Consider the following 23,137-nt stretch of genomic DNA (forward strand, 5'->3'; position numbering starts at 1 on the left):
CCCCAGGTCATCAATACATAGTTGTCTATAAATAACCCTAAAGGAGGGTTGAGAAAGATTGCTTGGTCCATGCCTGCAACTTCAGGCAGGATCACACCCCCAAGAAGATGAAAATAATCTATCCATATAATCCGTCATAAATTATAGAACCCCATGTCTGTATTTTAATTCAGCAAGGTTGAAGTAGTTCCCAAGATCTAATATATGAAACTATAAATCCAATTGTCTTGAAGTTCTTTCAAAATTTATTTCTTGGCTCAATATATTTGTTGTATATATTTTTGCTTAAGCTGGCAGATGCAAGATTTTACTCTTTCTATGTCACCAGTGGAGGAGAAGAGACACTGAGGAATGGAGAGGCTTTGCCAGTTCACGTGGAAAACCATCGTTCATGTCAAGGACTCAAGTTCCAGGCTCTTGGCTCATGACTCCATCTATCACGTCATATAGTGTTGGGCTACTACGAGTCATATAATAGGGCCACACAGATTCTAAAAGGAGGTAAAAGGAGGAGAATGGGCACGAAGTAGGAAAGACCCTGGGAAGCTTGGAAGGAGTGAGTGAGGTGTATGTGTATGTATGTGCATGTGTGTCTTATCACTGTTTCAAGCAACGATTCTCAAATTCAACTGCTTACCTGAACCACCTGGAAAGGTTTAAAGGCCATCCACTTACCATCCTTGTCCCTTGGGATTCCAAGGTGTGGTCCAGGGAGCCTTTGCAACCTTTCCTCTGTTGTCTGGTCTTGTGGGGGCACCACTCTCCCAAGAAGATGGATGGCCTGGGAGCTGTGGTGCAGAGGCCCACTTGCTGGGGCAAGTTGGGAGGAGCACTCAGTGCCCAAGTGCCCATGCAGCTGGCCCCCGAGCAGACATGGAGCCAGGACTGTGAGGTGTGCACCCCCGGAGACAAGCTGTGTAACCCATGGGTGCTGATTTCCCACGGCTGCCCAGTTGTCTCTCTGTGGCCACACTCACCTTTGCTCATCGTTGAGACAGACCGCTCCCCGACTCCTTAGCAGGAGATAACAGTGTTGTGGAAGGTGTCATGTGGAAATTAATGGGGTTAAGTTGCATGACACATGGCAAATACTGATCAAATTTGCCTTAAGAGCCTTCTCTGCTTCTCCTAGAAGTCTTCTCCAGAACTTGCTATGGTATCTGTATTAGTTTGCTGGGGCTGCCCGACCTAGGTGACACAGGTCAGGTGGATTAAATGACAGAAGCTTAATTTCTCATGGTTCTGGAGGCTGGAAGCTGGAACATCAAGGGTTGGTTTCTCCTGAGGCCTTTCCCCTTGGCCTGTAGAGGGCCATCTTCTCCCTGGGTCTTCACAGCATTTTCCTTCTGTAAGGAGTCTGTGTCCTAACCTACTTTTCTTATACGGACGCCAGTCCTATTGGATTGGGATCCACCCATATGACCTCATTTTAGCGTATGTACCTCTTTTAGGAACTCATCTCTGTACAGTCACATTCTGAGTCACTGGGAGTTAGAACCTCAATATATGAAATTTGGAGGGACACAATTCTGCCAATAATGTTATCTATCTTCTATAGCCTTTATGATGGCCTGATTGGTTCACGCAGCAACGCCATGGCCCAGCCTGGGCACCTGTGCCAGACCCCTCCCCAGGAACTCTAGCAATGGTGCATTGCTCCTCGAACCTCCAGCTCCTGCTAATCTATGTGCATCTTTGTCATGAGAAAATTCATGTCTGCACCACAACCAGGCCAGCAGAGCACAGCCGAGTGCATTGTCTCCTCTGCCTCAGCACAGCCTGCAAAACCTCATGTGGGACTCTGTCCAGGTTGTATCTGGGAGCGATCACTCTCCACCTCCAAGCACCCTGTGCTCAGAATCCCCACCCACGCAGGCTTTCACAGGGGATGGTGGAAGGGTGGTTCTTCACGCAGAGAAGCAAATGCTGCCCCCTTCCTCTGGTCCGTTCTGCCTCGGCAAACCCAGCCTCCTCTGTCTCCCTCTCCTCCCCCTGGGAAGCCCCCAGGGCATCCTGTCTAGGTCTCCCATGTGTGAAACTGGGGACAGAGAAGGGACGAGGGAGTGAGAGGACAATTCCAGGGCGTGCCGGCCGGCAGAGCTTTGTGCGGTTGGGATGATCAAATATGTGTATATATGTACATTTCTGTTTCTCTGTACTGAAATACAAAATACCGCTTCTCCTCTGAAATAGGAGTTATTACAACGAATAGACCCATCCTCCCATGGAGGGGGAAGCTTTCTATAGACACGTTCCCCTGGAAAGCAGCTGTAAATTGCGAAGATTGGTTCCCAGGAGCTGGAGGAGTCTTGGGCTTCTTGCTGCCTTGTGTTCGTTCTTGCTCCCGTGCATGCCGCGGAGACAAGGGCTCTGGGCCAGGGTGCCAGGACGGGCCTCCGAGGGCAGCCTGTAGTCGCTGGGACCCATCTGGGGGTGTTTGGCCTTCCACTCGCCATGGTGGACCTGACAAGGGAGTTGAAAGGAGAAGCCACCACAACAACGGGCGGCGGTAGCCAGAGGAGGGAAGCACAGACAGCCGAACTTAGTGTCCATTCATCCCGTAGCTGCCTACGGAGTCTCCCCGTGTGGGGGATGGGTGAGACCCCACCGGGCAGGCATCTGAGTAACAACGACCCACTTTCTCACGCATCTACCCACAGGAGCTATTTGGTAGCTGTCACTTGGATATGCTGATGTCCCCGTAGGTCCTTTGAGGAGTTCCTCATCATCGTTTAGAGTATCCATGACGGGAACTCACTGTTCTGCAGCCGAAGCTCCTGTTTGAACCTGAGGCTGAGCTGGCGCTGGCAAGTTGCAGCAGGGGTCCTGACCCGGCTCCGGCCAAGGAGATGGACCGCGGCTCAGACCTCACGCTCTGCTTTGGCCACGATGCTGGCTGTGAAAGTCAAGGCTTCACTTGGATGCTGGGAAGACTCTTAGGGTCTCCTGAGCCCAGGGAGAAGGACAGAACCTCTTTGAGAGGCTGCGGGCTGCAGCAGTGAAACCATTAGCAGGGCCCAGGGTCCCGACTATGTCCTTCTCCCATCGCTGGTGAGCTTGTGACAACACAGATAGGGCTGGGGACCCTCTCTCTCATTGCCGCGTGACTCTCCATGTCCACGCTCCAGAGCTGACATGCCCTCCCACCAAGGGAAGAAATCCCAGGGTAAAGCAGCCTGGCAGATTTGGGTGCAGGGTGGGGGGCAGCAGAAAACATTTCCTCCAAAGGCTGAGGTTTGTGCCCAGAAGAACAGGGGAGGTTGCAGCTCTTGGAGGAGAGCATGGGCTGTTGTTTCCAGAATTGGCCTTTGAAAAACACACCTTCTTTCCACTGATATTGAAAACGTATTTTCCATGCGTCTAAGTCCTGGACTCTTGAGTTAATAGACAATGGCAAACCTGTAATGATCTTTGTACCTCTTACTCGACCTTAAAAAAAAAAAAAAAATCAAGCGGCTCCTTCCTTCCCTGGCAGAATGTGGAGCAGAAACCTGGCTGGCTTTCCGCTGCATTCCACTAGGGGGCCCCTCCTGCTCTCAGATGTCTGCCAGGCGTGCAGGCAGGTGCAGGAAGCTCATTGGCTTACGGGAGGCATGATGCCACCGGGCAGCCCTTTTTAAGAGAAAAGCCAGGACCGGTTGAATAGCGACCCCTGAGCAGCATCCTGGGTGCTGAGCAAGGTGCCGAGCGCAGGGATCCCACAGCTGCCGTGTTAGAGCAACATGAGTGAGGTGAGTGGCCCTGTAAGCTGCAGAGGGAGACTTGGGGGTGAGAGGGGACGGGGGCCACAGTTGGTCTCGGAAAATATGAAGGGTTCCCAGTGGCGACGGAGCACAGATCAGCCCTGAAACTCTTTGCTTTGCGGGCTGACCCTATGGACATCTTGGTTGGTATGGCAGGTACAGACCCTGGTTAAGTTTGCAACTTTTTAAAAAAAATTGCCTTAGAAGGAGAAAGGGATTCATTGTGCTTCTGATTTGACTGTGACTTTGGAAAGTGCTTTGGGTGTAAGACCTCCAGAGAGAAAGCTGATGCTAGTCTTGGCGTCTCTGGAGGTTTGGGTGGCTTCCCGCTTGTCCTCACGTGTTTGCCTGGGGATACCTTGTGGAATGTTGGCAGGAAGGCTACCCGGTGACGGTCAGGCTTGGGAGAGAAACAGGGGAAGGATCTCACGGCAGTGCCGTGGGGAAGCACAAACTCTCTGTGCAGTCAATCAGAGCACCGGTAACAGAGGCAGCTTGCCAGGACCGTGACAAACCTGCCTGTGGGGACGGGGCCGAAGACAGGACAGACGTGGATGGAAGACCAGCTACCATGTTCCTTTGCAAGTCCCTTCTCTGAATATGTTTCTAAAGAAGAGATTTTGTTGGGGGCAAACTGAGAGCTCATTTTATTTTTAAAAAGAGCCTGTTCTCTTTCTTTCTTTTAAATGAAGCAGGTTTGGGGGTCTACCACCCCCTCACTCAGCTCAGTAACCCAGACAAATCCATTTTCATGTCTTTTGGGTCGGCACTTCAATAATGACTTTTAAAGACCTTTTGTATTCTCTATCTTTTTTTTTTTTTTTTTTTTTTTTGACAGATGGGTGATCCTTTTTTTGGAAGTCTAGAGTAAAATTAACTTCAGAAATAAGATGTGCCTTCACTACATCTCTCTCTCTCTGATGGGTGACTTTTGACATAAACGTGACAGGAAGAAGTGCGGGAAGTATATATGGTTTAGGAGTGAGGGTTGGGACAGAGTGGGGGTGAGGAAGTGTGGAAGGACGGGGGGAAGCTGGGAGCCTCCCCCCGTGGATATGGCTGGGAGCTCCCGAAATGCCAGTGCACCTCCCTTTTGCCTGTTCTCAGCCCCCAGCTCTGTGTCTAGTGCTTCACTTGTGTTACCCCATTTGCCTCCCCAAATTGTGTGAGGAAAGTGCTAGTATTATTTGCAGTTGACAGATGGGGACACTGAGGCACAGAGAAGTTCAAGGTCAGCTGGTTCCAGGTCGGAGGCGAGTGAGGGGCAGGACTCAGGCTGCGTGGCTGGCGGCCGGCCGCCGGGTGGATCTCAGGGTCCAGAGAGCGTATGGAGCTCTCTGAGCCCTGGATGCCACCGAAGGAGGGGGAGGAAGAAGAGCTGGGGCCTGAAGCAGAGACGGGGCGAGGTGGACCTGGCCTCCAGGTCCCGTGGCTTTCTGCTGGACTCCATGAGATTTCTGAGGCTTCTACCCTGTGTCAGCTCACCCTGCTCCCAGCGAGAAGTGATGGCTAGGGAGAGTTGGTCAGTAGGTATACAAATGAACAGTTTCACAGGGGAGTCAGAAAATAGTAGCGCACTGGGGGGCCCTTTTTCCATAGTTGGCTGCTCTGGGTTCGTCTGGAGCGGTGGTGCTCCTGCTGGCTCCCCTGGGGCTCTCACTGCATCTTTAGCCGGGGCTGGTGGCTGGCATCACACACAGGAGCTTTCCAGAATGCCTCAGCTCAGCGGGGTTCACCCAACTGTGGGTCCCCAGGGAGAAAGCAAACATCCCAGAGCTCAGCCCATGATTAGGGTCACAACCTCATTTCTGCTGAATGCAAAATTAGGGCAGCTCTGCAGTTGTGCCCTGCCCCCCCCGCCCCCCTTCCATTCCCTTAGACACGTTAGCAGGCCACCGGAAAAGCTTCCTTGAATGTTGATAAAATACTGCAGGAGGCACATCTGATGCCTTGACCTCCCTTTGCTGCCACCACACCCCTTCCAGCTCCCTCCTCCAACTCTCTCCCCTCCTGTCCCTCCTGCACCAGGCCGCCACACCCACCCCTGTCACATGCAGCCCTAGTCCTCTGGCCACCAGCTGGGTGACCAGCTCTCTGGCTGGTCCCCAAGTTTCTGGGTGCGTGTCCCTCAGAGAGTGGGAATTTGTCCTTTCACTAAAACTTAAATCTGCTTAAAACATTTAATAAAGTCGAACAGAAGCTCCTTTCTGGGTAGAGCACTCAACCTCTCCTCACCCCAAAGCTTTTCCTTAGTTGGTTGAATTACATGTGGCTTCTTGTTTTAATAGCTCGCAGGCAGGGACGGCTTTCAGATGATCGTTTACTTGCTCGCGTAGCTACTTACTGCAGAGGGCCAAAGCAATGGATTTTGTCAGACTTTCCTCTGACTTCGGGATTTGTTTGAGTCTGGTGGGGGAATAGCGCCTGCTCCAGCTGACAGGGTTTGGGGCCCACGGCAGAAACCCCCGAGCTCACAGCTGCTCCTTTGAACCGTGCTGGAGCTGGGCTGCGAGGAGAGGCCCCCAAAGGGCCAAATGGTCCCTGAGTGGGCCCTACTGCTCCAGCTCTTCTAGCTTTGAGGGGGAAGGCGGTGAGGGGTGGGGACTTGGGGACTGAGCTGGCTTTCCATGGAGTGACTCGAAGACGCAGTGTCATCTCTATCCCCCGTGACAAGGCTTCTCGGAGAGAATGGTGATTGAAAAGAGCAGCGCCGGTGTAGTGAGGCAAGTCAAGTCCACATTTAGGGCACTGAGAGAGTGGAGGTGGTTTGTGGGGGTGTCCAACTTACATTTCAGGATTAAAGTATGTCAGATGGGCGTGGAGATAATTTAGTAGGAATCACAATGCAGGTTAAGGTGTGTTATTGGGTCAGGAATCCTCACCACTAAGGCCGAACTTTACAAAGTCCTCTTCTCTCTCCAACTGGACCCGCCGCACAGGAGAAGAAAAGGACTCCCCTTGTCGGAACACCAAATACGAGTCCCATGAACAAGGACAGTCTGTCCTATTTTCTCGTGCAGGTGTGAGTTTTTAAGTTGCTCTTCAAAAGAACTTATTTAGGAGAGCCAGGAGCAAAATTTTAATGCAATAAAGGCACGCCTTTGGAGAATCAATTTAAAAACGACACCCACCATCACCCTATTCGAGAGAGGGTGGGGGCAGCTCCTATTGAGTAATGCCTCGGATGACAGCTCTTAATTAGACCTGAGACCCCTTAGAGAAAGTGTTTTCCTGTCACCGCTCTTTTCTTGCACAGGCTTGGATGGGAGGTGGCAACTCCGTGTCAGGGTTATGAGCCTTTCTTCCACCCAGACACTGCCCACAAAAGGACTGTGCCCATCAGAGGCATGGTAGGAACACACTGCGGACATTTAAGGGCAAATGTTTAGACCCACATGCTTTTCCTTAACACAGCATCAGAAGCTACTGGCTACGCATTAAATCTCTAAAGAAGGAAGGGAACAGTGAACCACATTGTCTGGAGAGAGATTTGCAAGGGGAGGATGAGCTCACTTAAGTCTTGGGTGGGGGCATAGGAAGGACAGGATTCTTTTTTTTTCCCCAAAAGTAGCCATTGGTTAAAAAATATCATATGACCCTTTTTTGGACTTACCTAGTCAGTCGTCGAGGAAACCCATTGATAAGATAAACTGTAGGAAACCGAACTGAAATGAGAATTATCATAGTCGTGTGATTTAATATGACTTCATCGTGAACTCTAGTGAATGCTAATGGGCAGGTGACCCGGTTCGCAGAGAACCGTGTGCTTTAGACCAGTTAAACGCAGATTCTGAGGGGAACCGCATAAGATGGATTTTACAACTGGCTGCAAGGGCCTAGCAACAGAAGGCCGAAGGACAATTCAATTTCTTCTGTAATTTTTAAAAATTATTTATTTCTTTTCAGCATAACAGTATTCATTGTTTTTTCATCACACCCAGTGCTCCATGCAATCCGTGCCCTCTATAATACCCACCACCTGGTACCCCAACCTCCCACCCCCGCTCCTTCAAAACCCTCAGATTGTTTTTCAGAGTCCATAGTCTTTCATGGTTCACCTCCCCTTCCAATTTCCCTCAACTCCCTTTTCCTCTCGAACTCCCCATGTCCTCCATGCTATTTGTTATGCTCCACAAATAAGTGAAACCATATGATAATTAACTCTCTCTGCTTGACTTATTTCACTCAGCAGAATCTCTTCCAGTCCCGTCCATGTTGCTACAAAAGTTGGGTCTTCTGTAATTTTAACCTCATTTGGGGGTAGACCAGCAGCAGGGTTGTAGGAGGGTCTAGAGGATCCACATTCTGCTGGATCATACCAGTTAGGCACTCGCTCTACTCTGACTGGGGACGTTAGGTCCAGAAAGACACCCGTCCCAACTTGGGTTCTCAGTTCAACTTTTCTGGAGTGGGAACAAGTCACAGTTCAGCCGGGGAATGTAACTGCTGGGCTGACGGTTGTCCTGGGTTGCCGTACAATTTGTTTCCCTGATCCTACATTTCATTAACGAATGGTGTGTGATTAAGGAGTCTCCCTGTTTTCCTCTTTTGAATTCTAAGAATGACAGAACGCAAGATGTACTTTTTTTTTTTCAGAAGGAAAAATTGAAAAAAATGACTCACACTTGATTTTATTAAAGGTTTAGTTGAATAGTGTGATCAAGATGAAAAGGAAATACTTTTTTTTTGGTCAGGGACGGTGCCTTGAATTTATGATGAATATATTTTCGGCGTTATTTTTAAAATTATAATTTCTGCCTTCATGAGAGGTGTTGTCACAGGGGGAAGGCTGTCACCGTTTGTGAAACTGTGGTCCTTCCGTCCTCAGCTCCGTCCTTCTGGGCTCACCGTACTATCTGAACAGCTGAATCACATCATGAGCCCAAGTCTGGAGCTTTTCACTAATTTAGAAAGTCTTTCTAGAAGGGGCTTCTTGCCGGAGGGTGGTGGGAAGGAAGGACTTTAGAAAATACATACACACAGATCTATGTTATGTTTGCCTGACGGTTTTATAAAACACAGCATCCAAGCTCATGCTGTTACTGTCTTCATCTGTTTGGGTTGCTATAAGAAAGTCCCACAGTTGAGTGCCTTATAAACCATAGACAATTACTGCTCACAGTTCCAGAGATCAGGGAGCTGGCTTGGTCGGGTGAGAATCCTCTTCCTGGTTCATAGACAACCTCCTTTCTGTGTCCTCATATGTTGGAAGAAGGGACAGGGAGAGCCTGGGGTCTTTTTTTTTTTTTTTTTAGAGATTTTAAAAAATTTATATATTTGACACAGAGAAAGATCACAAGAGAGAGAACACAAGCAGGGTGAGTGGGAGAGGGAGAAGCTGACTCCCCGCTGAGCAGGGAGCCCGTGTGGGGCTCCATCTCAGGGTCCTGGGATCATGACTGAAGCTGAAAGGAGACGCTTAACAACTGAACTCCCCAGGCTCCCCAAGACTGGGGTCTTTGCTGTGAGAGCCTGAGTCTCATTTGTGGTAGCTCCCCGCTCCCCAAAGTCCCACTCCTAATGCCTTCAGCTTGGGGATTAGGATTTCAGTGCATGAAGTTTGAAGAAACACAAACATCCAGACCATAGAAAGTGCTATGGGTTGCATTTTATTTATTGGCATGGGTCATGTTGGCCTATGGCTGTGACCTTCCTTAGGACAGGAATGAATTTACATTGTCCACAAGACCTGGCTTCTGGTCTGGCACTTGGCAATATTCCTTTATGGGACGAATAAGGGGACTTTGTGGATTTTTCAGTTAATAGGACCAACAGACTGAACACCCTCTTTTCTAAATGTTGAGATTTGTAGTCCAGACGGGTTTGGAAAATAAAAATTCTCTCTCTCTCTCTCTCTCTCTTTTTTTTTTAACTCCTGGTTTGAAACCTGGGTTTTGTCATTTAAATCTTTTAAGTTGGAAATGGATACATTGTTACATATGCAAAATAAATGCTTTGACAGCAGGCAAAAAATGAGAAAATCTGGGGAGAATCTGGACAGAAAGAACCCTTGACATTTGGAAAAATGTCAACGAAAACAGGGGAGCTGAGGGAGGGACAGATAATTCTAATATTCTGTAGTCTGGGGTTGTCTCCACTGGGACCATTTCACTTTAGATAAGCTCTGTGAAATTCAAACAAAAGGAGCTGTAGGCAGAGCGGCAGAGCCCGTGAATGCCCTACAAAACGGTGTGCTGGATTGAAATAGAAAACCAATCTGATTGTGCTTCAGGGGGGATCAGAGAGAGCCTGAGCAGATCTTTAGTGAGATAATTCCTCGCGTCGAGTCACGGTCGACCACACTGCAAATCCTGGTCTGTTGTTGAAGGCAAAGTATATCCCACACGCAGAAAGCAAGTTGCGTATTCAAATATTTTAATTCATATTTAAAAATTAACGATGTTTATATTCATTAACCAAATGTTTAAATTGATAGTTGCATATACAAGTGTTTTAAGTTAACTTGTATCTTACATAGAACTATATGACAATTCATATGCTAAAAAGAGATGCATTTGCCTGTTCTCTGGGGAAACCAGACACTGAATTGGGTGGCTTTGCCCCCGTGCGCCCAGCAGCCTCTGTCCCTGCATTCCTATCATTCCTGGGTATTGGCCGTTTACCGGGCTTCATCCCACGTTTGGAAAGAAGTGAGGTACAAGCAACGAGGAGAGAAATATTTTCCATTCGATTTGGTACAGGTGCCTTTCGAGCATGGATATGAGGATATTCTACAGATCATTGTTTTGCGCCATAAACCAAGTGAGTTTGCCACAGCTGCCGCTGGTCCAGACCTATAAATCGAACATTCATTTCTGGGCTGTTTCACACGAACAATTCAGTGTAAGTTACACATTCCAGGCATCAGTGTGCTTGAATATTGTTTGTGCCTTGCAAATAGCCCGAAATTTATGCTTCAGAATCTCACTGAATGACTTCACATTCCATTTCTGAAAGGGAAACGCTTGGCCGTATTTATACCATTGCCGGCAGAAAAATCTATCACCCTCTAAATGCCATTATTTTGTATTTTACTCTTGAACTGCCACCTTATAAATAAAAAGAAGACAAACTAGCACCATAAAGCAGGAGGGTAATCATCCACAAATTGAAAACTCCCCTGCAAGACGTTGAGGGGAGAAGCGGCTAAAAAGTATGAATTGGTAGAAGTATTGGAATGAAGCAATTTTCGTATCATGATGTAACTAAATTACAGAACAGGAAAACCCTTTTTCTTGGAAGGTTTATGCTCCCAGTTTGAGGGCAGTCATGGGCTTTGCCAAGACTGAAATATCTCAAGTCATCGGTACTCTGATCCTTTACCCAATGGTATGGGCCCTTTTGAAAGTTAGTTTTTGAATATTTGGTTATGACTCTTTGGAAGCTATTTGATAGCTGAGGTTGTATCTGGATTGGCTGGAGATTGCACTTTTCCTGCTATTACGGTCCCAACTGCGGAGTAGCAGCGCAGCAAAGAAATGGTCATCTGTCTTCATAACACACAACTGGCTTGGCCAAGGTTCTAACAAAGTGATCGGTTATCTTGATTTTTTTTTTTTAAGATTTTATTTATTTACTTGACAGAGATCACAAGCAGGCAGAGAGGCAGGTGGAGGGAGACCGAGAAGTAGGCTCCCTCCTGAGCAGAGAGCCTGCCACAGGGCTCCATCCCAGGGCCCTGAGATCATGACCTGAGCCAAAGGCAGAGGCTTAACCCACTGAACCACCCAGGCACCCCTGGTTATTTTGATTTTATACAATACCTGAAAAGAGGACCCCAGAAGTTGACAAGACTCATCAACAATTGTCTTGCCCAAACAGGACAAGTAAAAATAGAACAAGAAAAATAAGTTCTCTCTTTCTCCCCAAGAATTTTTTTTTTTTTTTGCCAGTATTCTTTTATGTCCATCAGGCGCTAAGTGCCACTATTTAAAAATTAAATAAGATATTATACCTGGGGTACCTGGGTGGCTCAGTTTGTTAAGCCTCTGCCTTCGGCTCAGGTCATGATCTTGGAGTCCCAGGATTGAGCCCCTCATCGGGCTCTCTGCTCAAGAGGGCGTCTTCTTTCCCTGTGCCCTTCAGCCTGCTCGTGCTTCCCCTCTCGATCTCCCTCACTCTCAAATAAATAAATAAATAAATTCTTTAAAAAAAAAGATATTATGCCTGTTTTATTTTATTTTATTTTTATTTTATTTAATATTTCTTTTTAAAACTTTTAAGTAATCTGTACACCCAAATGGGGCGTGAACTAGCAACCCTGAGATTAAGAGTCTCACGCTCCACTGACCAAGCTAGCCAGGTGCAACCCCCATTCCTGTTTTTAAATGGAAGATTCTGACACATGTAATTTCCTTATAAGTAACATCCCTCCTTTGTCAGAGATTATGAGAAAAATATCACTTTTCTTTTCCTGGGCTTACCAAAATGGCAAAGCACACCTGGGCTTTTCTTTTTCATATTTTCCGACGCTTGTTTGATAGGCAGAGAAATCCCCGATGCCGTGAATTGGTCAAGCAGTCTCGGTAATGGCACTTCCTCCAGTCTGATGGCTGTGGGTCAGGAGCTCGCCTTGGTGCTCATGAAGATGTTCTAGCAGTAGCGCCAAGGTTAGGTCGTACTCCCCCTGCTTCCTTGTTGTTTTTGCTGATGGTGTTTGTATTCTTTTCAATCTGTGCAATTTGATGCAGATTTTTTTTAATTTGGGTAAAAAGCCTACCATAATATTTGCTATCTTACCCATTTTTAAGTGTATAATTCGGTAGTGTAACGTGTATTTACTTTATTATGAAATAGACCTCCAGAACTGGGTCCTCCTGCAAAACCGAAATTCTACACCGTTAGACAACAAGTCCCTTCCCCCAAACCCCCTTCCTCTGGCGATCACTCTTCTACTTTCTGTCTCTGTGGATCTGATTACTCCAGGGGCCTCATATACATGGGCTCAGTATTTGTTCTTTTGTGCCTGGTTGATTACACTCAGCATGATGTCCTCAAGGTTCTTCCATGTCATGGCATGCAAGACTTTCTAAAAGTCACTTTCCTACTTAGTGGGAAGATTAGTTTCGTTAAAGGTAGATTATGTAATCTATAAATCCTCCTCCCGGAGCTCAAGGAACTGCAATGCAGCACATGGTGATATTCTGAGAGCAAGTCAAGAGTTGTGGGACTCCCATTCTTTCCTACTCACCAAGTGACAATGTCCCTATCAATCCCGAAAGTAGCTATGGATAAAACCTTATTTTGTTCTTATTGATTTCCGAGCCTAGAAAGATATACATAGAAATTTTAAAGTTTCCTTCACCATGCCTGGTTGTGAGAGTTAAGAACCTTACAGTTCCAGAGATGCCATTCCTGCTATAGTCTGTATCAGTGCTGCCCCCTGGGATTGTGCTGTGTACAACCTGTGCAGCTGAACATGGTGGTCCTGCCCTTTCCTGGGGCATAGTCATCCTGCTTAAAGACCACTGACCTAGAGAAAAATGGTCATTTCTATGTTCCTACTTAGAATTCACAGAATTGAAGGAGACCACAGTTGTCATTTTATTCAAAGTAGTCATTTTAAAATAGGGAGCTGAGTGCCCGAAGGCAAATTTTGTTAAAAAATCACAGAGATTCTTGAGGAAAAGCCAGTGTGGGTTTCACTTACACATTTCCTTTCCTATTAGATTTCTCATTTTCTGTCACATCCTGGATACAACCCAATTTGTTTTACACCTGCCCCAATTCCATTTAGGATTTAGATATGAAATCTATGAAAAACAGTATTGTCCTGGATTTTTTTTTTTTTTTTATTAGCCTTGAGTAAAAAAAGAGCAGCTACAGATATCTTGGTGAAGTCATTCTTTCTGCCCCCAGGTCTTCCACTTTATTTCTAGAGGTTCAACTGTGCACTCTGAACCTCAACTCTTGTCCCAATAATGTAAGGAGAGGTCAGTGAGCGTTGGTGCACGGCTACCATGAAGTTCCTTGTTGAGACTGACGCTGACCGTCTTCTGACTTGCCTGCCAATTTCCTTGACTTTGTCTTTACATCAATCACTTTCATTTCTTGCCTTACCCCCCCATCTCTGTTTGAGTTAGAAAGAGCATCTGAACCCCTCAAATAGAACTCTCAGACCTGTACCCCTGGGGATAAAAATATATGTTTATAAAAAATTAAAAATTAAAAAAAAAAAAAAAAACCTTTGCTCAGAGAATGGCAGCCCTTTGATCAAAACCATTGTGTGTATCATCACATATTTTGTCAGCCATGTTTCCTCCTGCCTTCTAGAGTGGGAACCTTTAAAACAGAAACTATGTCTTCTACACTTTTCCTCTCTCTGGTACCTGCCCTTCAACCCACGTGGATGGGGAATCTATACATGTTGCACGCTGTGCTGGGTGAACGAAGAAGACATGGCCCGTACCTCTCACCGAGCTTAGAGGCTATCCAGGGAGACAGAATCCTGTGAAATTAACCCAACTTCACATGTGGTCACTGTATAAACTCGTGGAAACACTGACTAGTGCCATTGTTGTAGGAAGGAGAGGAAGGAAGGGTTCAGGGGACCTTCCCCATAGAGTCAATGCTTCTAGAAGTAGGATCTCAGTACATATTGACTGAGGAATAACCACCATGGCTAATGGTTAGTCTGAAAATTCATGGATTTTAGAACCACATGACAATTTAGCAATCTTCAAGTCTGAGGAACAGATACATATCCATTATGATACTATAGTTGATTTCTACCTCTTGCCTGATGATACAAATTGCTTTAAATGTGTCATTTTCCCAACCTTATCAATGGATATTTAGGTTCTATTAAATTATCATGTCTTCCTTTAAAAGTGTTCAGTGAGTCATCTCTTTAGGACATTGGAAGCAGATTACATGTGTATCGTCAAGAAGTCTTTTGGAATTGTGCAAATTGTGCCTATTGTTGCATTTTGAAAGTTCCATGTTCTGCTTGTGAGAAATGCCTAAGTGAATTCAGATATGCCTGTAGCCCTCCTTCCATACGAGTATTAACGCTTGTCCAGGGCAAGATATCACAGCTCACGTTGCATCTCAGAGCCCCTGGTGGATTCCTCACCATTCTGAGTGGCTTCTTCTCTTTGGAGTTGATTCAAGGCATGGGCTCATCCTGATATTTATAACTCTGTTCTCACATATGCATAAGTCCTGTCAAAATACAGAGATAATACGGTGCCACATCGCAAATATTATTTCTGGCAATGTTCTATACCTCAGAAATGTGAGCTATTTCACCTATTCGGGAAAATATTTTCTTAAAATAGATGTAGCAATTTGTCAAATCCCTCCACCAAATACCTCATGCGAGTTTACTCTTGTCTTTTCATCTGGATTTAATCCGTTCCATCTTTAAGGAGGACTCATCCTGGGGCACTATTTAGTGAATTTCCACGCCACCTTTTTTCTTGCTGTGTTCTTGCTGAGAGCCAGATTTGGCTGAAATTCACGCGAGAGCTCCCTGACCATGGAATTTGGGACGAGGATTTTGAATTCTTACATGACAAACGCATAAAGGCAGCATCCTGTTGTAACTTCAGTACTGTAAGCAGTGCCCTTGGGGGGACACCTGACTCTCTCTCCCGGGTCCCTTGCATATTTCCACAAGGAGGAAAGACAGGGACTGAGGAGTCAGGCAGATCTCCACCAGCAATGAGGCAATTTCAAGACGAGCAGCAGCTGTGGGGTTGTTTGCTCCTGTCTACTTCCTCATAAGATGCCTTCTGAGGTGATGGTGGCTCAGACAGAGCTGGACAGTCCTGGGGAAGTCCATGTTTGGCCAGTAGGGCAGGACAGTGGCACGTGTGTGGGGCCCCAGGGAAAAACAGACATGTGGGGGCTCCAAGGAAAGCCTTATTAAGAATTTCAAGACCGGGACGCCTGGGTGGCTCAGTGGGTTAAGCGTCTGCCTTTGGTGCATGTCATGATCCCAGGGTCCTTGGATGGAGTCCCACATCCAGCTCTCTGCTCAATGCAGAGCCTGCTTCTCCCTCTGCCCCTCCCCCCAACTCCTGTGCTTGCTCTCTCTCTCTCTCTGACAAACAAACAAACAAGCAAAACACAAAACAACAGCAACAACAAAAACCAAAACCAAAAACAACCTTTCTTCCAAAATATTAAAAAAAACAAAAATGGAATTTCAAAACCATGATGACAGAGTGTTAAGCCAAGCTTGGGGCTTTTATGAGCCAGAGGCCCTATGTGACTGCACAGGTCACATGGCCAGGAGGCTGGCTGTGGGTGAAGCTGGGGGCTTCCTGATTGCTTTTTAGTGGAGAGCGAGAGAGAAGGAGAGGGAGAGAGTGTGTGCTCTGATGAAGCATTTTTATCCCTTGGCAATGTCAGGAGACTTTTATGTATTCTTCCCTCACTCAGGATGTTTTCAGAATGGCCCATGCCTGCCCACGGGAGCAGGTGGCTGGAGGGTCTTCCTGCTGAGTCAGAGGGAGCATCGAGGCTGGTTCTGAGCAAGCCCACCTAGCAGCATGCTTGCCCAAGAAACCAGGTGATGCTGGCTGACTGCCCAGGACTGCTTCGAGGTTGGAGGAATAACTTTGATTATAAAGCACTTGGAAAGCATACATTTTTTTAAAAGACCATGTAAATGCAAAACTGTGACCCCAGTCTGGAAAACTCCCTGCACTCCAATTCAAAATGACTTTATGGAGTGCTGACCATTGATTCAGACGGATGCGGTGGGCGGCCAGCTTGCGCCGAGGTACCTGCTACATCACGTTTTCTTCCCTGGGGGGGAAGGGACACGGAGAGCAGGAGTATGAGGCGTGTTCAATTAAAGAGACGCTTCATGCTTGGGAAGCAAAGGGTCTCATCAGAGCAGGAGCCGGGTCAGGATGTGCAGATACAAAGCCGTACCATGGCATGAGCGTCAGTCGCCTGGATCAACCCCGACCCAGGAAGATGACCTTGACCTAAGTCACACCTGGGCTTGTTTTCCAGCAGATTACATGGCTCTGGATTTTGGGGGGACTTGGAAATAAGGCAGGGAGCCACTATCCACCGAGAAGGAGGTAGAGCATGAGACTGAGCTGGTAGGTGGTGTTGGTGTTGGTGCTGGGTATGCGTGCATTTCATCTTCAGTGCGGAGATTGCTAGAATTTTCACCTCCCTGGGGTGCAGCTGATCAGATGGCCTGTCCACCTTTATCTGGTCTTCTAATCTGTCTCCGTTCACTCCCTGAGCCATGACAGCTGATTTATGACAAAGCAATCGCCTTTCTTCCAGAAGTACACAACCTCAGACTTCTACGTGTTCTGAAGCTATTTTTGTTTTAGTTGAGTGGGGGAGAAAATCTGGCTGCCTCTTCATTACCAAAAAAGAAAACCTCCGGTTTCTGCAGCCTCAGAACACCCCCTCGGGGAGAAGCACGCCGAGGAGCGTGCCGGGTTACCGTCTGAGCCTTATCACAAGGAGTCCGCACACGAGCCCAGAGCTTCAGCTTCCCTCGGAGGAGTGCGCAGAGGGGAGTGCGCAGAACTAGTTCAATGTGTGAGAAATAAATCAGGACACCTAGACAGAGGGAGCTACGGAGTGAGAGCTGTCCGCACATTCCCCAAGCCCCGTTCTCACGGGCGTGGGAAGCACGTCTGCAGGTCTGGGGTCTGAATGGGCTGAACACTGCACCGTGGTGACCGGGCTCCCTGGCAATCCTGTGAAGTATGTTCACCCCATCTTTCCCCTGAAACTGGCGATGCAATTTCATACACACAGCATGTGGGGTGATGTGGATTTCCACACTGAGGGGGAGTGAGGAGGAGGTTCAGGAAGCACAACCCCCACTCTGCCACCAGACGGGTCCAGGCATAAAATATTTGTGCCGTTGATGGCACAGGGGGTCATCAAAGTCAGATCTTCCATCTTCCAAGCCAAATTGCACCCTCTACATGGGCAAGATGAAGCAGCAGGTGTGCAGACGCCCAGAGCAGTCTGCCTACGTCCACACTCCTTCCTTTGCAGATGAGCAGCGGTAGATCCTTGGGCAAGTAAGTCACTGCGTCTCTCCCTCTGTGCCTCAAATTTTGCATCCATTAAATGGGACTGGTTGTCCTTTCCACGTCCTAGGATTGTTGCTACAGTAGCGTTCCACTGTTGCTTTGCAGAGATGGAGCCTGCTGCCTTGGTGCAAAGAAGGAAGGCTTTGCCAAACCTGGAAGCATGATCTCTCACTCAAGCCCACTTAAATGGGGCTTCTCTTGGCTAGCCGTGGATCTGGATGAGACTCTCCCCTCTCCTGCAGCGCGTTTTGTTCACTTGATGAGGAAGCTGAGTGCAGCCTTACATCATGGGGGGCTCAGCCATGGTGGAAACGTGTGGCCGTGGCGGATGGCCATGCAGGGCCTGGGAGGGGTGGCTGGTTAGGGCTCAGCAGGCCAAGATTCTCCCGGCTCTGAGGGCAAGTTCATCCTGCGGTCTTCGGCCTTCACCTGACTGCACCTCGCACTGGGCTTTACCAGCCATTCTGGGGAAGGGAGGGAGGGGTAGAATGCCGGTGTTTAGTGCTGAAAGCAAAGCACAGAGGTCTTTCTCTGGGGCCTCTGTAACCTGGGGGGACGTGGACCGTCTGGCCTCACATCTTCTCTGGCTTTTGAAATATAAAAGTGCCCTAAAAATAATATGACTAGAGGAGGGACGGGCAGGCTTGGTGTTTTCCCAGTGATACAGTCCAGGTCTCATTTCGTCCCGGCCGTGCCTGTTGGTTTTTGCCCCCATCATCATCTGTACAAGATCGACTTGTCCTTTACTGACGTAGTTTAGAGGCTCATCTCAGGGTTTGCCTTTACCATTATCTTTTGTAGATGCTTTTCCAACTCCTTCTTTCTCACGGCTTTGGGCTGACCGGCTGTAGCTCCCGGGGTGGGGAGCAGAGCCAGTGTCCGCTGCCCTTTTCTGCTCCACGTGGCTCTGGTGTCTTCTGGGTGCACTCCGGGAAGTAGTGCATGTTGGGGTCTCTGTGTCTTTGTCGGAGAGCCGGCTTTTATCTCTTGCTGGGTCACGGCAGCTGTTGGAGAAGCATCTGCCCTTTACCCCGATGACCGTTATTCTGAGGATATTCTAAGCAGTTGCCACCACGATAGGAAGGCAACGAAGGAAGGGCAGATGGAGAAGCGTTGCTCTAGATGCAGATCAGATGTGGAAGGTGAATGATGACGTCCACGTTCATGGATCCTTCTGGAAACTTACAGATCCATGGGACTTCCCAGGACCCTCAGGGCAGACTAGTTCTGCTCTTGGTGGGGTCAGTAGAGAGGCTGTGTATCGGCTGATGCTTCCTTCTCAGCCTCCACCGTGCGGGTCTCTGCAGATGAATTCGCTTCACACAGGGGCCCGCAGGACCGCTCCCGCCTCCCAGCGGCCGCCCCCCTCCCCCCTCTGCCACTGGTCACCATTCTACCCTCTTCCCACGTCTTTTCTTTCTGGGAAAAAACACAAGCTGTCCTCTGTATCAACACACACAGCACATCCACACTGGGATTAGAGGCCCACCTGAAATTAATAATAACTAAGAAGCACAGACTACCTACTCGGTGAAAAAAATCATCACCAATCCCAATATTCTCTCTTTACATTCTCATAATAGCCATGTGAGCTAAGTTTTAATTTAATGTAATTTCATGTAATTTGACTTAATGTAATTTAATTTATTTTAATCCTTCATGGAGAAGAAGCTGAGCATATGAAGATGCCGAGCTCTGAGGAGTAAAATCACTGGTTCAGGGTCACGTGTAGGAGCTGGTGTTCCTTCTGGTCCCCAAACTGCTGGGCCCAATGTGCTTTCATACCTTAGCCCACTGCAAATGGAACACAACGGAAACGCGAGAGGCAGACTTCTTTTGAAGCCTGGCTTCCTGTTGCTTTGCCCTCTGGTTCCTTTCAGGGCCCAGGCCTGTGCCCTGAGACCATTTGCATCATATGTAATTCTCTGAGCCTGATGAAGGAGGTGTAGCGTTCTGGCTTCATGGAAGTGGAAACTGAGGTGTAGAGAAGCAAGTGACCTGCGCAGGGTCCCACAGCGGCTAAGGGGCAGCACTGGGAGAGTCTGGACAGTGTAATTCCAGGATTGCAGGAGACTTCCCTTACTTTTCTTTTGTCTTTCTTTCTTTTTTTAGTCGTATTTATAAAGGTATAATTTGCAGAGAGTAAAAGCTACCTTGTTAGGTTTATAGCTGATGAGTTTTGACACGATTGCTTTCTAAGCACTGAGATACAGACTGTTGTTTTACCGCTGACTGTCCTATCACAGACGGTCCTGCCGCAGACTGTCCTGCTGCCCCATAAAGTTCTTTGTGTGTCTTTAGATTCTGCTCTTTGCTCCCCGTTAGCTCCAGAGCCTACTTTCTTCACCATCACACCCTAAATAAAAATAATCCCAATTTATGGTGTAAGCTATCCGCACTGCCTTGAGATTACCACAGTCACCGAGGCCTGCATAGGTGTTTTGTGACTGACAGCTGAAGCGGTAGGAGTGTAGGGAAACGATCAGGGGAATGAGGACAGTTCCGGTCCTTGCGAATCACTCCTGAGTCTCAAACTGCCGAGAGAATGCTCGGTGACAGCAGCTGCTGCCTGGTCTTTAAGTGGGCTTCTGTCCTGCTCTCTAAGTGGACACTCGGCCACCTGCTCACCAGGCCCATCTGGGAGAGAGGGCTAGGGAGACTCCCTTGCCACAGAGCAAAGTACATTTATTTTCCGAAATTTTCATAATGACCATATTCTATTTTATAAATGAAAAAAAAAGTGTTATTTAACAAAGAAAATCAGCACAGGAAAGGTTTTTAAGGGTGAAAAATACTAATTAAAAGATACGGGTGTAGGGGGGCCTGGGTAGCTCAGGTGGTTAAGGATCTCTCTTCAGTTCAGGTCATGATCCTCGAGTCCCGGGATCGAGTCCCGGGATCGAGTCCCACCTCGGGCTCCCTGCTCAGCAGAGACTCTGCTCCTCCTTCTCCCGCTGCTTTCCAGCTCGTGCTCTCTCTCTTTCAAATGAATAAATAAAATCTTAAAAAGATTAAAATATGGCTGTAGGACAAAGTATAAAGTGAATTTCAATAAGACAAACCACACACAGATCCCTAAAAATGGTCTGCGTAAACCACAGCAATGCTAATTACTTCTATTACCATAAAGGTCAGGCTAAAGATGCTAAGGGCAGAATAGAGCTTCTGGGGTGGAATTTTGGCCTGTGGGTCTTGCCCAATGCTGGCGAGCACCTGGAGGGGGATGAGGAAGAAGTACAAAGGTTAGTGCCCTTGTCTGTGAGGATCCCATCTCTTTTTCTTTTAACCAATGATTGTTTTTTTAAACCCTTCCAGCTGAAGTCTCGTTTGCAATTAGTTTCCACACCTTCAGGGATTAAATTAGTGGAGTTTTACTGCTCCATTTTTGGATTGGAGAATTATAGGTGATTTAAAATATCAGTGCCAAGAAATGAAATCTGTCCTATACTTACCACGCAATGTTGGCCTGAAAGTCTCTTCTGCTCTTCAGACAAATTCAGGGACTTTGATTTGGAAGCAGCTTTAATGATGTGCCTTTGATGTTCCCGAGAAGCCACCTGTTCAATGACTGTGGTGGCCCCAAGCAGTCATCAACTTCCTGCTGGTCAACCTAGCTGCTCAGCCCACTTCACGGTGCCGTGGCCGTTGTTTTGCTCCCTGTTCATTTAAAGTCTGATATTTCATTCAAGAGACTCATGAAACTCTGTCAATAAAATGTTAAATATAATACCATAGAAACACACATTTTTATTTCTTCATTAACATGGTGAGCAAAAGAAAACACAAAAAGTGCTGGGAAGGGTCAGCTGAGATCTTCAGGGACAATCCCCGTCTTGATGTTTCCCCCGGGCAAGGCGTCGATTCTGGGAAGAACCTGCGATGTTCCAAACGTCATGGCCCCTGAGCATAGCCCGCATCACAGATAGGAAGATTCGTGTTTTTCCTCTTATTTAGGACCCATCTGAGAAACTGCTCTTCACGATGCTACCATTTCAGGGGAGCTAGAAACCCTGCAACGATTGGAAATACGAATACAACAACAGCACGAAAAGAAGACAGCCCCGAGGAGAAAAATTACTTGGGCGAAAATGTATCCCTGGGGATAGACGGTGTTAAGTAGCAGTTTCTAACAAGAGCTTCCAAGCCATCATGGGAATGAGACGGATTTTTCTTTCGTTCTTTTGCCAAATCTCTGCAACTACTTGGTAGACAGAATCCAAGAGAGGCCGGATGTTGGAAACAGAGAGCAAAGTGCTTAAAAAAGAAAACACACACACACACACACACACACACACACGTGCGTGCGCAATGAAGATGCCTTCAAACGACTTCTTTCTTTTGTTGTAGACATGCATCTACTTGATATCACCGGGTTACACCACCTCTGGAAAACTTGCAAGCATGCCTCCTTGTAGCCGGGTTCTGACGTGCAGCCGGCAGGGGCCAGTGGTTATGACCGTTCCTTCTCAGAGGCGGGAGCAGAGACTCCAGTAAGGGATGTCCCCAGAGATGCACAGCAGGGGTGGGGGCACCATGACTCACACTGATCGAGATGTGGAAAAGCCCCCGTTGACTCCCACTCACTCTGGTGAGCCCTGGTCCCTTACCTCTGCGCAGATCTTAGTCATCCTGGGTCAAGCTCTTACCCAGCTCATAGACATGATTGGTTTATTCTCTGTGTGTCCCTCCAGGTGGTGAGCCAAACTAAGTCAGAGAATGTGCCCTTCTCCTGGGACACTCGGGCTCAGGCCAGTGGCTGGCTCACTGCAGAAAGTGAACGGTCCAGGAACGAGTCTCTCACCCAGGCTGAGTCCAGGCATCTGTCTGGCACTGAATCCATAACTGTCACTGCTGATGGGCCTGCACAATGGTGAATGTACCCAATTTTGACAATCTGCTTTTGTGAAGGATCTTTTATTTCTTAGCCTGGGAGAGATCAAAATTCTTAAACTGGAGTATTTTTCTTCTGTGGCAGCAGTGAGAGGCTGATGCCAGGCCAGTGAGCAACCTCTTTCACTGTCACTGGTCTAGCCTCTTGCAGGGACTGGGGAACAGGGGTGAAGAATAGGTGAGGCCTTGCTGACCTTGGGGATGGCCTGGGACGTTCACTTGAGAAGGTTCTTTGTTCTCCAAGCCTATGGAGGCTTTGGAAGTGGAGAACCTCTGGTCAAATCATGCCACTAAATTAAACATCAAACCAATAAAGATACAACACAGATTCATATACTTATATTAATTAATTAATTAAGTTTTAGTTTCAGAGGTAGAATTTAGTGATTCATCAGCTGTGTATAACACGCAGCGCTCATTACATCACGTGCCATCCTGAATGCTCATCCCCCAGTTACCCCCTCCCCCCTCCAGTAACCC

At 47.6% G+C, this 23,137-nt stretch overlaps 1 protein-coding gene across 1 annotated transcript in view; it reads left to right on the forward strand.

Annotated features, from left to right (window-relative positions):
* Positions 1-3,620: 3,620 nt before the first annotated feature.
* Positions 3,621-23,137, forward strand: part of PCP4 (Purkinje cell protein 4) — a 54,206-nt gene continuing 34,689 nt past the window's right edge. Inside the window, exon 1 of the mRNA XM_059388234.1 lies at positions 3,621-3,731. Coding sequence (XP_059244217.1) covers positions 3,723-3,731 — 9 coding nt within the window. The 5' untranslated portion in view covers positions 3,621-3,722. The remainder of the gene's footprint in view (positions 3,732-23,137) is intronic.

This window comes from Mustela nigripes, chromosome 2 (assembly GCF_022355385.1).
Source record: "Mustela nigripes isolate SB6536 chromosome 2, MUSNIG.SB6536, whole genome shotgun sequence".
In the NCBI taxonomy this organism is placed as follows: domain Eukaryota; kingdom Metazoa; phylum Chordata; class Mammalia; order Carnivora; family Mustelidae; genus Mustela; species Mustela nigripes.